The sequence below is a fragment of the Catharus ustulatus genome, chromosome 3 (genome assembly GCF_009819885.2).
Source record: "Catharus ustulatus isolate bCatUst1 chromosome 3, bCatUst1.pri.v2, whole genome shotgun sequence".
Classification (NCBI taxonomy): Eukaryota; Metazoa; Chordata; class Aves; order Passeriformes; family Turdidae; genus Catharus; species Catharus ustulatus.
Window position 1 is genome coordinate 35,561,645 of NC_046223.1, and position 15,441 is coordinate 35,577,085.

General features: G+C 37.2%; 1 protein-coding gene across 5 annotated transcripts in view; it reads left to right on the top strand.

The window, feature by feature from the left end:
• SPAST (spastin) overlaps window positions 1-14,602 on the top strand; it is a 39,169-nt gene extending 24,567 nt beyond the window's left edge. For all 5 annotated transcript variants that reach the window (XM_033054882.2, XM_033054884.1, XM_033054883.2 and 2 more), the window contains 7 exons: window positions 139-230; window positions 2,683-2,762; window positions 3,575-3,617; window positions 4,186-4,265; window positions 6,040-6,110; window positions 7,944-7,984; window positions 9,179-14,602. In XM_033054882.2, coding sequence (XP_032910773.1) covers window positions 139-230; window positions 2,683-2,762; window positions 3,575-3,617; window positions 4,186-4,265; window positions 6,040-6,110; window positions 7,944-7,984; window positions 9,179-9,301 — 530 coding nt within the window. In that variant the 3' untranslated portion in view covers window positions 9,302-14,602. The remainder of the gene's footprint in view (window positions 1-138; window positions 231-2,682; window positions 2,763-3,574; window positions 3,618-4,185; window positions 4,266-6,039; window positions 6,111-7,943; window positions 7,985-9,178) is intronic.
• The last annotated feature ends 839 nt before the right edge of the window (window positions 14,603-15,441 follow it).

A 15,441-nucleotide genomic window follows, 5' to 3' on the forward strand; every position in this document is an offset into this window, starting at 1 on the left:
AACTTTCCTAAGATCTGTCAGTCTCCTAAAGAATAAAGGTCTGGTCTTTCTTAATGGATCCTATATTAGGAAAAGATCTTAGGCAAATGCAAAGACTTTGGTGTATGCCTAATTAAGATGTATTTCTTTGTTTTTTAGATGAAGTTGATAGCCTTTTGTGTGAAAGACGAGAAGGTGAACATGATGCTAGCAGGCGTCTAAAAACAGAATTTTTAATAGAATTTGATGGTGTGAGTATTTAGTCTTGGTATTGTTTGATTTAGCTAAGTTGGCTAATGTTCTGGGTGCCAGTACAACCTATAGGTGAATTACAAAGGGTTTGGTGCTGGGGCTTAGCTCAGCCTCTCTCCCACCTCACCATAATTGGCAAACAACTTTTTTTGGTTCTTAATTTTCTACCTGCTTACTGTGGCATTCTGGTAGACGCACTCTGAACTCAAAAATGGTGATCTGGAGATGAGCTGTAATAATGTGTTGGAAGATTATGGACAGGTTAACAGATGGCATTAATAAAGGAGCTGTGAGGACAACTGTTCTTACAGGGCAAGAGGGACATTTGAGGGTCACAGTTGCATCCATGTTTGCAATTACATAGCTTGATGAGTCACTTCTCTTTATTCTGGCAAAGCAAAACAAAATTAAATGGCTTTTAAATAATTTTTTGTTTCAAAGGAATATGTGTCACAAGAACGGACTGTGAAGGGGTGAAACCTGAGGGATGAGGATTTCAAACAGACTACTTCAGATTAGATACATACATACATATATATATATAAAATATATATGTATCTCATGTATATACAGCTCTGACACATCAGGAAGATTCATTTTTGTGTTAGTACACCTTTTATTGAACTATAACTTTTTTTCTTGGCATCATGAGCTAGAGAATACAGAATCCAGTAAGAAGTATTTACAGTAATTTCACTACCATAATGCGCACCGGACTATAAGGTGCACCTCCGGGAGTCGACAAATTTCGCAACTTTGTACATTATATAAAGGCACACCGGACTATAAGGCGCACTTTTTATTTGCTGCGAAGATCCGTGCCACGCACAACAAAGTAACTAATTAGTAACGGAATCCCACGATCATGGGGTTTACTGGCAGGTGCTCAATTTGCAAACATTTTTCACAGATTGGTGTAACCTTTAAACACAGTCCCTAGCGCCCTCCCCGTGTGTGGGGCCCAGCACTCACGCCGGCTGCCGAGGCGGAGCGGGTGCGGCTCGGAGCGGCCGGGGCTCGCGGTTTCTGTGGCAACCCGCTCCCTCCCTCCCCATGCCGCTCCGGCAACCCCGTGCAGCTCCGGGAGCCCCGCACACCCCCCTGCTTTTCCCTCGCGCCACCGCTGTCCCGATGCCAGTGGGCTCACGCCACGCCGCTGCTACTCCCATACCGCCGGCTTTCCCCCCCACTGCCCGGGCTGCGCCACTGCCGCCAGCTTTCCCCCTGCACCGGCGCTGCCCCGATGCTGCCGCTGGGCAGGCTCTGCTCGGCTCGGGACTGTTGAGGGTTTGCACTTCCGGGTTGGCAAATTTCGCAACTTTGTCCATTATATAAGGCGCACAAGACTATAAGGCGCACTTCCGGGTTCGGGTGAAAATTTTAGTCAAAAGGGTGCGCCTTATAGTCGTGAAATTACTGTAATGGCATGAATGCAGTACCCAGGAAGAGGAACTGGATTTCATAGTGGAACACACGCACAAACGAGTATCAGATTATTTTTCTGTCACAGCACTGTTCTTGTACTGAATAATTTTAGTTTTTGTTCTGTTAGCACAACAGAATATTGCAGTGGTGAAGAAACAGTAATGAGGTACAGGAGGAGCAGATAAGAACATAGAGAGACAGCAAGGTTGGGAAAAACTCCAAAATGGATAAATCAGGACAAATAATGCAATGTAACTGTGATATGCGGAAATTATTACACACACATGCAGAGTTTTCCCTTAAAATGAAAGGGGAAAAATAAGCATAATGCAAAGTTTGCTGATTTAATACTTAAGGTATGGCTGTGTCATACAGCATTTTCGAGGAACCTTTTAAACATGGTATGGTAGCAGTGAGCCTAAATCTATGAAGAATTGAACACAAATAATAATGTCTCAGATAGCCCAGTGTTTTCTCTGAAGCTTGGAAGCTCTAAGTCTCCATATTCTTTGGTATAAAATGAGTGAATTAGGAAGGAAATTGCTGTGGTTTTGTGCTTTTACAATTATTTTATAGTCTATTTTGATTACTGTGTGAGGCCTGTGTTAGATGGATCTCTGCTCTGATTTTGTGGTTCTGGGTATACTTGAGTTAAAAGTTTAGTTTCACAACAGTGTTTGATGTTAAAAACCCAGAACAGCAGAAAGTCTCTGGCTTTTGCAACATAATTCTCTCCTGGTGACTAAACTTATGAGTGCCTTTTATAGTTTTATAGTCTCAGTTTTTTTCCAGAAACACTTTTTTTGGTTTTTTTTTTTTTTTACTTTTTCCTGTTTGACTTTACATTTATGTGAGGAATATTTTAAACCTACCTCAATGGAAAAAACTCCCAAACCACACATATATTAAGATCTCATCAGTGTGCTGAATACACAGCAAGTCTCTAACTGGTTTTGTTGTATTTCTGCTTAATTGGGATGTAGACTGTGTAAACTGAAAGCTGTCTTGCCTTCCTACATTATATAGGTGCAGTCTTCTGGAGAGGACAGAATACTTGTGATGGGAGCAACCAACAGGCCTCAGGAGCTTGATGATGCTGTTCTCAGGTATCAAAATGTCTCTTTCTCAATATACAGTAAGATGATATTCATTATGAAGAACAGGTTTTGCCTAGTGTCTTGAAGTTTTGTAATAAGTAAAAGCTGTTCAGCAAGACTAAATTATTTAACCTCTCAAAGAAAAGCTTTACTCTTTTTTTTTGAGGCATCTGCACAATCATGATGGTCTTGGAATTGTCTGAAACAGTAGTACCTGTTGATTTCAAGTCAGTGTTTTTTAAATTTATTGAATTTAATATATTGCTTTTTTGCTATTTGTATCTTAAATGGCAGAATAAAGGAGAAAATTTAATTTTAGTATTGCAGATTGACCAGAAATTTAGTATTTCTTCTCTGTGAATATTGTCTTCTGACATCCCATGCAATTACAGATTTTGCTGTAGATGTGCCTTAGGACTTTTTTTTGTTAAAAGTATTCATACTTTATTCTCTTTTCATTCTTGATTGAGGAAAATAGATATGTCAGCACTGCCTGAAGAAATTATTCTGAAGACTTTTTTGTGCAAAAATTAAGAGATGCTTCATTTCATTGCTGGTTGTCAGTGGTATTTCTACCTTTAGAGTGTTTCCCCTCTGGGGGGAGTCTTACAAATTCAGATAAGAGTAAGGTGGCATCAGTGGCTTGTACATAATTTTTTGTTTGGTTGTTGGTGGTTTTTTTCAAAATCTCCAGTTCTGCTTCCTAGAATTTGATGATGGAAGTGAAATTTTGTCACTTAACTAAACCAAATGTTAGATTTGTATGTGCTAAATAGTTATAGAATAGTGTGAACAATGTTTATATGTTTGGGTTTTTTCAGACGATTCACCAAACGGGTATATGTGTCTTTACCAAACGAAGAAGTAAGTACAATTCTTAACTTGCCCTTGTGGATGATTACAATTCCATGAACTAACTTCTGGCTCACCTTGACTATATACAATGTGCATTAATTCTGGGAACTATTTTAAGTTTTTGCCTTTATTTTCCAACTCATACTAGTAGCAAATCTGGTGGCTACTCAGTATTTTTTGTGAGGTGTTGCTTACAGACTGGCAGCCATAGGCAAGTCTGAAGTAGGACTTACAAGAGCATGTTTGTTTGGCTGAAGGAGAGTATTTTATTGAAAAAGATAGAAGTAATTTTTCTAATGTTTTTCAGTTCAACACAAGATCAGGACTTTTGATGAAGATTCCAATAATTTATTTTTTATACTAGTAATTAAGCTCTTGATCTTGTTTTTACCCAGTCCTTATCTCTGCTCCTGAAGAGATGATATTGTACAGTCTAATTGCACAAGCACTATGGGCAAGTTTGAACTGGTGAAGCACAAAAGCAAAACTGACAAAAGCGTAGTTCTGTTCTTGCAACACAATTTTAAGTGTTCTGTGAAAATGAGTTTTACATCTGATAATTTTATCTTCTTTTCAGACAAGATTGATTTTGCTAAAAAATCTTCTAAGCAAGCAAGGAAGTCCATTAACCCAAAAAGAGTTGGCTCAACTAGCTAGGTAAGTATTTTGTAACCATACTAAATAAATATGTTCCTCTACTGCATTCATTCAGACTGTTTAATTCATTCAAAATATAATTAATGTAAATCATCTGACAGTGACAATATGAATTGCATGCATTTGGGGGAAGATAGTTCCCTGTCAGGCTGTGTGAAAGTGTTTATATATACATATATAGGATACACCCAGTCAGGTTTCTGTTGTTGAAACATGCCCATCAGCTCTTTCCTTTGAGGAGGAGGGAGGAGAATGCTTCTTTCCACCCCGTCCCTCAAGGAGTCCAGCTCTCCTCCCTGATGCAAAAAGATAGCACCAGTTTTGCACTTGGCATTCATTTAAAATAAAAGGCAGGTTCTGTCCTGGTGCCTCACTAGGCTTGTTGAATGTATTACCAACATAGCAGAGCAATGTTTTTACACATTGAGATTGACACAGTACTGCTGTTAGTCACCTAAATTTAATAATGGGTGTGAAGGAGATTAGACTAAAAATCAGGTAGGGCAGGAAGGAGTGAAAACAGACCATGAGATAGCAAAGATGGGCAGGTGGATGTACTTCAGTCTGTTTCTCTTTGTGGTAGTACACTAGAGGTTAGTACAGTCTTGGATGTAGCATTTCTTAACCTCTTAGTAATGTTGCAGAAGTTGATGTGTAATCCAACTGAATATATCCCTCTGTGCTTGAAGTTGTTAGCTCAAGCCACATGTAGGCTGCAGTAATAGCTAACTGGAGGAAAAACAGTCCTGTTTTCTAACTGCAAATATGAGAACCAAATTACAAATGCAACTTGAATATACCTTTTTTTAAAAAAAAATAGAGAAAGTATAAAAGTTGAGCATCCTGCCTGCCTCTTTTTCCATCTTTCTTTGTTTTGAGAGAAGTATTTAACCTCCATTGTGATTCTGTGTTCCTTTGCTCCTCTGCAACTTCTTTGAACTGTAACAGACTTTATGATCTCCAGAAGACTAAGCTCTTGTTGCTGCAGCTAGCTACTGCTCTATAAGAACAGTGTTTTCATTTTTAAACTTTCCTTTAGGTAACCTGTACTACTCATTTTCACTTATGTTGGCATTTTGTGTTAGTGGCTTCCTGGTTTAGTGGAGGCCTTTATTCTCTAAAGTATTTCATTGGTTAACCTGGATATTAAGTCTAGTTCTGGCACAGCTTCCATAGAGTTTGGTGCCTGGGTTTGACTTTTTTTCTTTCCTTTTTTTTTTTTTTTTAAACTTCCTATGCATAGTTCTGAGGATTTGGATGATCTACCAGATTTATAAAACAAACAAACCAACCAACCCTAGTGGGTAGCAGAACTTACTTTCAGTTCACTTTGTATCATATTAAACACGTGGTATTGGTTTCTCTTACTTTACCGATTGGATTGAAAGAGTGCAGGACAGTTGAGGTTTGGGTTTTATGGTAATTGACAAATGTTATAAACTACAGGTACAGAATTGTCCTAACAGCAATCGTAAATGTGCTTGGGATCAGTTTTCATCTACAAATCCTAGTTGCTACCTTTTTTTTTTTTCCTAGAATGTTATTTGGAACTTTCAAATATCTGTACTTCAAATTTAATCTGTGAAAGATCACTTACAGTGAAATATAGATAATTTATAGTGAATGCACTTCTGATTTATTAAACTTGCAAAATAACATCAAAGTAATACTTCTCCTGATTAAGTAACATTTTGATTATCTGCAATTAAATTGATGTGGTTTGAAGCAGATTTTTTGTTTTTTTTCTTTCCTCCTTGACCCTACTTTGACAAAGAATGACAGATGGGTACTCTGGAAGTGACCTAACTGCATTAGCAAAGGATGCAGCCCTAGGCCCCATTCGAGGTAAGCTGCAGAGATTTTTATTGATGTTTTGACATTGGAGATATATTTTCTTATGTTTTTATAATTCTCAAACCTCTGAAATGTAACTTTTTACATTGGATTTTAGTCTGTTACTCATAATAGCATCTTTGTAAGATTTACTTACACAAAACCCTTCAGCATCCTCACCATGTGAAAGAGAAAATTTTTGTGTCATAGGAGAAAAGCAGTATGAGGTGTTTCTCACTGAATTGTAGGGTTTTTAAATAGTGGCTTTCTGAGGCTATTGTCAGTTCAGTTGTAGCTAAATTATTACTAGAATAACAACTGCTGATTGCATTACTTGTCTTTATAAATGGGTCAAATCTCTTCCAAGTCTAAGGGAAGGAAAACTGAAACAAGGAATTTTTTGGGGTTTTTCTAGATGCAGTTTGAATGGCATAGCTTTTTACATCTTTAACTCTTAATGTTGAATTGTGATCCAGATGACAAGTGTGAATGAACTAGAGTTTTACTTACATTTGTTCTTTCTCTGACATGTCCAACTAGGAAAAACCCAGTTTTAATGTGAATACTTTTTTCCAACACCTCCCCTCTTTGTGCTGTTTAAGTAGCTAGTTATGTGTCCAGTAGCCACATCCAAGGGAACTGATCTTGTTTAGTGGAGATCAGTAGTGGGATTTTTGTGTAGAAAAGATTGTGAAGATTTGGTGTTAGTTTTCTGTTTGTAGATGAATTTTCCTACTTGACAGAAAGGTACTAAAGGCAGTCAGAGCAGAAGTGTTCTGTAACACCAGCCTATTATGCGTAAATAAAAATTGTTGCAACTCTTAAATTATTTATGGGGAGGAGAGGTCTGTTCTTGTTTTGTGGGTGTGTTTGTGTTATTTTTTTCAATCCTGTAGCATGCATTTTTGCCAGTTTACGATCGCTCTCGAAAGTAGATGTTAAAATGCAATGTTTTTTACCACTTCCAGCTGCTGAATTTGTAAAGCACATCTTTCACAATCCTGTATAGTAACTGGGAAACAGAACTACATTAAATGGCTCTCATAAGAGACATCAGGTCTCCTAAGAATTTGAATATATTTATTTAGAGTGGTGGAATTAATTATGTATGCATTTAGGTATGCAGGCTTTACTTTGCTGACAACTCACTTCACACACAAGTCCATTTCAAGAAAACACTGTGTGACATTGTGCAACACATTTCTTTAACTTGGTCCTGTATTCCATATAAAACAATATATTTTTGAAAATGTTTTGTGATACTGTCCTTGCCAATCCTGCCTAGATTCTTTTTCTTGTACCCTGGTACCAAAATGTTTGCTGTTACATGTTGATACCATGAGAGCATTGCAAGTAAAATAAAAAAAAAAACGTGATTGATACAAGAATGTTTAGATCCCGTGAGTGCAGCATAGGGCAAGAAGCACTTTGATGTGCCCTGCCTAATTTTATTTCAGTATTCTTGGCTGACTGTACCTTCTGTCTCCTGAAATTCAGTAGGGAGGTTGTGGATACTACAAGTAATATGGGGGAAGGTAGCTCTGTTGGCTAGTGTGCTGTTTTCTGTACTTTAGGAAGATGGAATAATTCTGCTGCCACTCTGTGCTGCATCTGCAGTAACTGAGTGTGGGAGCAGCCTGGTTGAGGAGCTGATAAATGGGGAAGAAGGAGATGACAAAAACACCATGTACCTTTCTGCACAGGAGACTGTGTTGATGCTGAAAGGTATAATTTTTAGCTGCAGGGCTTTTTATCCAGAATAGAAGTGCTTTTAACATGTTGTAGTTGTCAAAAGTGATGAAAGTTTTCTTAAGAAATTCACCCTTCTGTCGTTATTTTTTACAGAATTAAAACCAGAACAGGTGAAGAACATGTCTGCCAGTGAGGTAAGCTGTTCTAGCAGCTGTATTTTCCCTTTTGAATAGAATGTTTTCGCACTAGAAACTTTTAAGGTCCCTTTTTTTATCTGTAGTATCATATAAAATAGGATAACTTTTGGGGGTATTATCCTTTTTAATCACTTCTTCATTAAAGAAAATTTTCAATGGGTATTTTGTTGGTTTTCAGGTTTCAGAGCACTTCTTTTTCTGTTAGTAAGTCTGTTGTTCTTTATTTCAGCTGACAGTCCTGTCTTTTCCTTCACACTGAACTGCAGTATTTGTTACCTAGCTGCTGATGTCAGAGGCCTGGCTTTTATTTTCTCACAGTGTTACTTCCCAAGAACATTCCCAGAAGTGTTAAGTGAAATTACTTCTATCCTCTCCACCCCATCTTTACATATAGCAGGTTAACTTAGGGAGAACCTAAAACAGATTTGTGCATGTTTGTGTAATACTTGCATTCATTCACACGGATCATGATAAAGAAAAATATTAAGCTCCTGACCACAAACTGCAGCTGTCAAAATTAAAAAAAAAAAAAAGGCGCAATTGGTCCTGTCTACAAAAGTTTCTGTTCAGGTGTGTGTGCAAACCACAGTTACAGGGGGAAATGAAGCGAAACTTAAATTCTCAGTTGCTTTTTGTCTTTAGCCTGAGGTTTGGTAAAGCTGTAAGCTGGAAGGATTTGTTGCAGGAGGATAACAGCATCTGTGTTATTTTCTTTTGATGTCCTCATATACATCAGCTCACACCACCTACTGAATCAGGAAGTAATGACCCAGTCTAATGAGCTATTAAGTAACAAAGCAGGTCTTATATTAGCAAGTGATAGTTTATTAAAAATGGTACATCTTAAATTACCAGACTCTTGCATCAGGTCCTAGAACAATAGAATACCCTGGTTTGGAAGGGACCTTGAAAGATCACCTTGTCCACCATTTTGTGGCAAAGAGAGCTTAGATGAGATTATTTAGCACCCTGCCCAGTCATATCTTCAAAACCTCCAGGAACAGAGGCTACTGCATTCTTGAGGGATTGTTGCGGTGAATGACTGCTCTCACTGTAAAAAAAAATTGTTCTTGTATCAAGTTGCAGCACTTGCAGAATGTGTTTTGTTAAAAGTGAATACTCAAGTACTTCCTGAATAAACTGAAGCACATAAACCACCTGTGACCCTGATGTCTTTCATTTTCTGTTTAGATGAGAAATATCAAACTGTCAGATTTCACAGAATCTTTGAAGAAGATCAAGCGCAGTCTGAGCCCTCAGACCCTGGAAGCATACATTCGCTGGAACAAGGACTTTGGAGATACCACAGTGTGAGACACTACTTGAACTGAAACAGTGCTGCCTGGGGAGCAGTTGGTGCAGACGACTGGGAAGCAGCCAGAGTTTACAGGACTTTACAGATATTTAAGTATCTGCATTAAAACTTGAGATTAAAAGAAAGTTATACAGTGTGAAATGTGTTCATCAAAGCCTCCTTTGCCATTTAGTGAGGATTTGCACACTGTATGTAAGAGCACAACAGGACTTGAGATAAGATTCCTAGCAATCCAATTCTGGTTTGAACATTAATATATGTATATTGTTTCTGCTGTGAGGCCCTGATGATATTGATCATTGGAGGACCTTTCCCTATGTTGTGTGTGGTTTTTTTGTTTTTAATTTTGCCCTGACATTGATGAACAATGAACTTGGAACAATGATGTTCAGTTGGAGGTTTGTAAACTTAGTTCATTTTTTTGACTTTTTTATCCTTAATGTGCCAAATAAAACTATTTCCCTGTGCAGACTGGAAGAACAGCATTGGGGAATTAAGATTATTAAAACGTTAAAAGTAGCTGGTCTGTTTTGTTTTGTTGTAATTTGACTGAATTGTTCACAGGACAGGATTAAAGAAGACCTTTGATAGCAGAGCAGCAAAAAAACCCAACCTTGTAAAACCAGTTCAAACTGCCTTTTAAAAGAAAAATTAATAAAAGGATAGATTGAGATATTCATTTACTGGCAGTATTTTCTCTTAATGCATTTTGTAATGCTTTCATTGGTAGAATGTTAGCTTATGCTTACAGTGTACAACTTGAGCCCAACTGATGTTTGAGAGAGTAAGTGATGCTAATTGTTGAGTCCCAGAAATTATGTGTTTCTACTCTGTATTTTGGTCTGTTTATGATAACTGAAAGTAAAATTTCCATTGTGATAATTTTTTTAATCTTCACATGTAGGCATTAAAATAGAAGGCTACATGTTTAATACATGGCACACATTAATGTTTTTATAGCTTTCATATGTTTTGGTTTATATATTAAAGTATGAAGCACTCAACTGATCTGCTTTTTTAAAAAGAAACTGCATCTTTGTACAAATACTTGTTTTTATTATATAAATGACAAGCTATTAAAAAAAAACCTCTTAAATGATAGCCTTTAAATACCATAATAAAGGAAAGCATTCTTGCCTTTACTTCTAAAGGCCCAACATCTTGTTTACAAACTCTACACAGATTAAACACAGATGTTTGCAAGGCAGAACACTAGTTCCTTGTTAAAGCAGGTTTGTGGGTTGTTGGTTTTTTATTTTGTTTTTGTTGTTGTTGGTTTGGGGTTTTTTTTACACCTCTCCCAACTTAGTGATACTGCAAAAATGTGTATTGTTTACTGCGATTTTAATGAAAATGAGTTGTAACTGTTGTTTGCTTTTGGTCTTAACAGAAAACTTGTTTTTAATTTTTCATTTAACTTATTTTTTGGAACTACTTAGCTGAAAGTTGACTATAAATAATATATGTATATATGAAAGAAACAACAACCCTAGCTGATAGATGAAGCTGCAGGTATAGTAATACTCTGAGAGGACTGTGCTCACTGTGTGGTATTGAGTACTAAATAGCAGAAACTCTGTCAAACATTTGAGATGCACATATGCAATATGTTTGGGTTTGGTTTGTTTTGGTTTTTTTTTTTCAACCAGAGATGCTTTTAACTGATCTTAAAATTAAAAGCAATCAAATAAGAGAAGATTGTGTTCCACTACTCTGCCTTTTGAAATAGTCTAACCAAACCACTTTTAGCCTTCTAAGGATAGGACTCTCTCAAATGTACATCTTACGTAAATGAAACATGACTTTGGTTCCCCTGATTCACTTTTCTGGAGAAATGCTAAAAGATTTCAGATTGTTTAATCTCACGTCTTGCTTTGCCTTAGTTCTGCCTTCAGTAGACCATCTCTGTTGTTGGAGATTCCTGGCTGACTTGATCCATATCTTTAATATTCTTGGTAATGCTAAGCATGATTATTACTGTTGTATGAGCATCTGCCAAATAGCTACAACTAAGAAAGGGCCTTGGTTTTATTCATAAGGCTTTGGTAAAGATTCCATGAGATCCTTTGCAAATGAGGACTTTGTAAATAATGCTTCTGGTTTTAAATGTTCCTAAATTATTGTTATAAAACTCTTGGTTTTGTCCACTTAATTTTGAGGAATATGCTGGTTATTTATTTCAAATGCATACTCAATTGGCATGGGATAGGTACCTGAAATGTTGGGATAGAAGTCCCCATCTCCTAAAGTAGCACCAGTATGCAGCAGAGTCAGAATCACCAGCTGCTACATAAAAAGAAAAGGGACCAGCCCTTACACTAGTTTGTTCAACCAGTTCAGGTCAAAAGAATCTGTGTGACTGGTACAGATGCTTTTTGGTCTTCTCTTAAGCCTGATTGTTTTCTGCTTAGTGGATGAACTACAGCCATATAAATTAGTGCTGGAACACAGTAAAAAGAAAATTCTGTTCTGCAACATCAGTTTGCCTCACAGCTGTTGGACTCAGCCTGTGGCCAGGTACCATTTGGGTCATAAATCTCCTTTGAATATCTTGTCTTACGCTATTTTCTGAATACTGTCTTTTAAGAATAATTCTGTTCCACTTAAGGCATTATCTTGCATCTTACTCCTCTTTTTACATGTACTAAGTCCCACCACAGTGATTCCATCTGTATGTTGGATTAACTGTGTATAAGAGCAGATGTGGGGAAAAACAACCACAACAATGAGAAAAAAACACCAAATCTTGCCCCCCCCCCCCAAAAAAAAAGCAAACCTCCAATTTACCCATATTTCACAAGTCTGTGGTACTCACACAGAACTTTACTACTATATTTTCCATAAAATCAGATTGTGTTTAAATACAATGTCTTGAATCAGGATAAACAGGATAGCAGCTCAGGTGCTTTTAACCTTTGTAAAGACTACTATTCCATTAGCTCTCTGAACCCGTTTTTTCCCTTCTTTTTTCTTTTCTTGTTTTCCCCCACTTTTTTTTTCTGTGAATCTGCCCACTGCTAGTGAATGAGTGGCTTGACCCACTTTTTTGACATGCTTAGTAAGCAGCTTGTCTGGCTCTCTGCAAGTGTGTTTTACTGACTTTCAAATGTAGCAGTTACTCGAGGGAGAAAATAAAACCAACTCAAATCCCTTGTGGTTTTTATAACAACCTTCTTCATATATCCTTCTGCTTTTATTAAGCAGGATCCTGCTTTTTATTAAGCAGGAGAGCCACACTTTTTGTCTTTCAACATACTGGAAGAATAGTATGTAGATGTTCTTTATCCTTAAAAAGAGAATTGGTTGTGTGTTATGATGCTCCCTTTACTAATGTTGACTTTTCTGTGGAGTACAGCAAACCTGTACAGGTTCTGTGCACATGCTAAGACAAAACCAACACAGAATATTAAAGATAAGCCTTAAACTAGGATATTTATGCACAAATAAGTTTCTCTGTCCTGTTAGTTTCTTAGATTTTACAGTGTTCAGTGTATCAGAAGTAGGCATTGTGCCCCAGAGACGTCTTACTGACTCAAAGCCAGTCACTAATGCAGTTCTGTTGAATATGGCCCTGCAACTTTATGTAGCTAACAAAGGTGTTAATAACACTTAAAAAATAGTAAGAATGGGATCTCTAAACTGAGAAGGTATGTTGTCACTGCACTAATTAGAGGCTGTTGCTGGTTTTACTGTTCATTCTCTCAAATGTTTTTAAAATGACAGTTTTTATACAAATAACTCAATTAACTTTACCTTCTGGTGTAGAATAAATAGTATTTTTTCTATTCTAAACAAGTGGGGTTTAGCACTGCTTGGCAATGCCGTTAGGTCCCTCTTGTGAAATTTAAGTACTTTGTACTGGAAATACTGAAGTCAGATATGCTGGTAAATAGAACTGGGACATCTGTTCTGCCACTGGAAAGCAGCGTTCTCCTTAGGGTTTCCTTAATCACCCACGGTGAGACTTTGTGCCCTAGATTTCCACAGTGCTTTCCTACCCAAGACATGGGTGATGCATAGTTGTGCCTAGGATGTGCTTCTCTAGCTTCTCCAGCGCTTTAGTGATGCTTCTGCATGTGGCAGCTTTGGGAGGTGGCCAGTGCTACTGTACCTGACCAGATTTTCATTCATTTTCTGTGGTGGCCTCGAGCTTTTGTGATGCTTTAAGTTGCTGGAGTTTCTATCAGATATCAAAAATGGAATGAAGAGTAGCAAGCAGGTGGTGAATGCAACTAGTTATCTCAGTCATTGTGCTAATCAGAGGCAGTTTTATTATTAGTTTCTCTTGAGCTGCTATTTAATGTTGAAGAATGTTGTTTTACTGATCTATGTGAATTTTCATGCTTAGGATGATCTGCAGACATCCTAAGAGATGACCAATTGATCGGCTGTTTTCTTTTAGAATTTCTCTTTTAGTTATAATTTTCAGTATCTTTTATTTTAATTATGGTAATTGTAATTCCACAGGATGAGGAAGTTAAGCTGTCACTTCCTGCAAACACAAAATCATCTTTTAAAACACAGGGAAATGTGTATTCTGTTTTTCCTGCTTCTTATGTAAATCATTAACTGTCTTAGAGTGGAAACGTCTTACCTTGCCAATAACTACCTCCTGAGTTCAGCAATAATTGGCAAGGTATTCACTCTTCCGGTGGTTTCAGTATACTGGCTCAACACTGCAGATTCTTCAGACTCTGATGTTTTGATTTGAAAGTGCTTGACTTCTATGGTGATGAGCCTTGCTTTGCTGTAAGACTTTCCTTGCCTTCATAAGATACACTTCTTTAAAAATCCTTTCTTCAGAGAAGTGGCTTTGAGGATAAAAGGTCAGCGTTCTTTGTAGTTGGTTAATACAGGCGTGGTCGTCGAAGATGCTGAGGTGTGGCCTCTCAGCTATGCAGGGTTTCCTCCCATTAGACGTGGGGAAGAAAGTACTTTGTCTAATAGTCGCACACCTCTCAAAGGGACTGGAAATACAGAAACTGTTTTTGCCACATGATTCCAATTTGTAGTCATGTGAAGGGCTAGTCAGTATTTTTCAGAAATCTGTATTAAAGTGATCAAAACCAAAGGTGGAGACAAAACACCATACCCCACCCCCATAAAATATATTGGACAACTCCAGTCTGGGATGGGACTAATTTTTGTATTTTGTTGTTTAGAAGCACTTTTGTTTCATTGTTCTTTTAAGAATGTTTTCTGAAATGTTAAACACCATTTTACTAATAAGCAATGTAAAAAAGCATGATGAGCAGTCACATAGCTTTAGCTCACAATAAAATGTTTTGTTTGTCCTGTTATTACTGTTTTCTTGTCTGTTTATCAGATAAAATGTCCAAAACTAAAAGCCTTTTCATTAAACTTGAAGCCTATTAAATTGCTGCTGGTTAAAAAAAAAAAAAACAAAAAACAAACCATCAGGTGTTGTATACCAGATGATGGAACAATAAATATGTAAATAAATCTGTTTCTAAAGAACATAACTTAAGTTCTTAAAACTAATGTAAACAGAAGTGCTACTTCCTCAATAAATGTGGTTAAACTGAAAGTGTGTGCTTATCCTAGTCTTGCTAGATCATGATGAAAACTAATTCCTGTGGTCATGGTGAAGTCCTTAAAAATTTGGAGTAAATTTGCTCGGCTTCAAAATGGCTTTTGTTTGGGGTAGAGTGCTGCTGTTAATTCTGAGTTAACAATATAATTTCTTTACTTATCCCTATTGCCTTACCATTTGTAATTCTTGTCTTGAGGCTGCATCTGAACTGTTCACAGCTACAGGGGTGTTCTGTTATTACAGTTACATCCTGAGGATAAAATTAATCAAACTTTTATTTTTTTAGACTCATTTTAATATTGCATAGCTGGCAGCATTAGCGGTCTCCCAAAACCCAGCCATGACCACTGCCTTGCACACATCATCATGTCAATCACTGCTGAAACAAACCAACCAAATAAAAATCAATACAGCTAGAAGGAAAAAAACCCAGTGTTTTGGACTGAAGCATATGAGCTATTCCTGCTTCTGTCAAGGAATAATTCCTCAGGACAGAAAGACATCACTGGGGTCTCTCCACGGTATCTCTCTTTGCCTGAAATACTACTACTTGGTGGTAGATTTTTAACTAAAATTCTTTACATT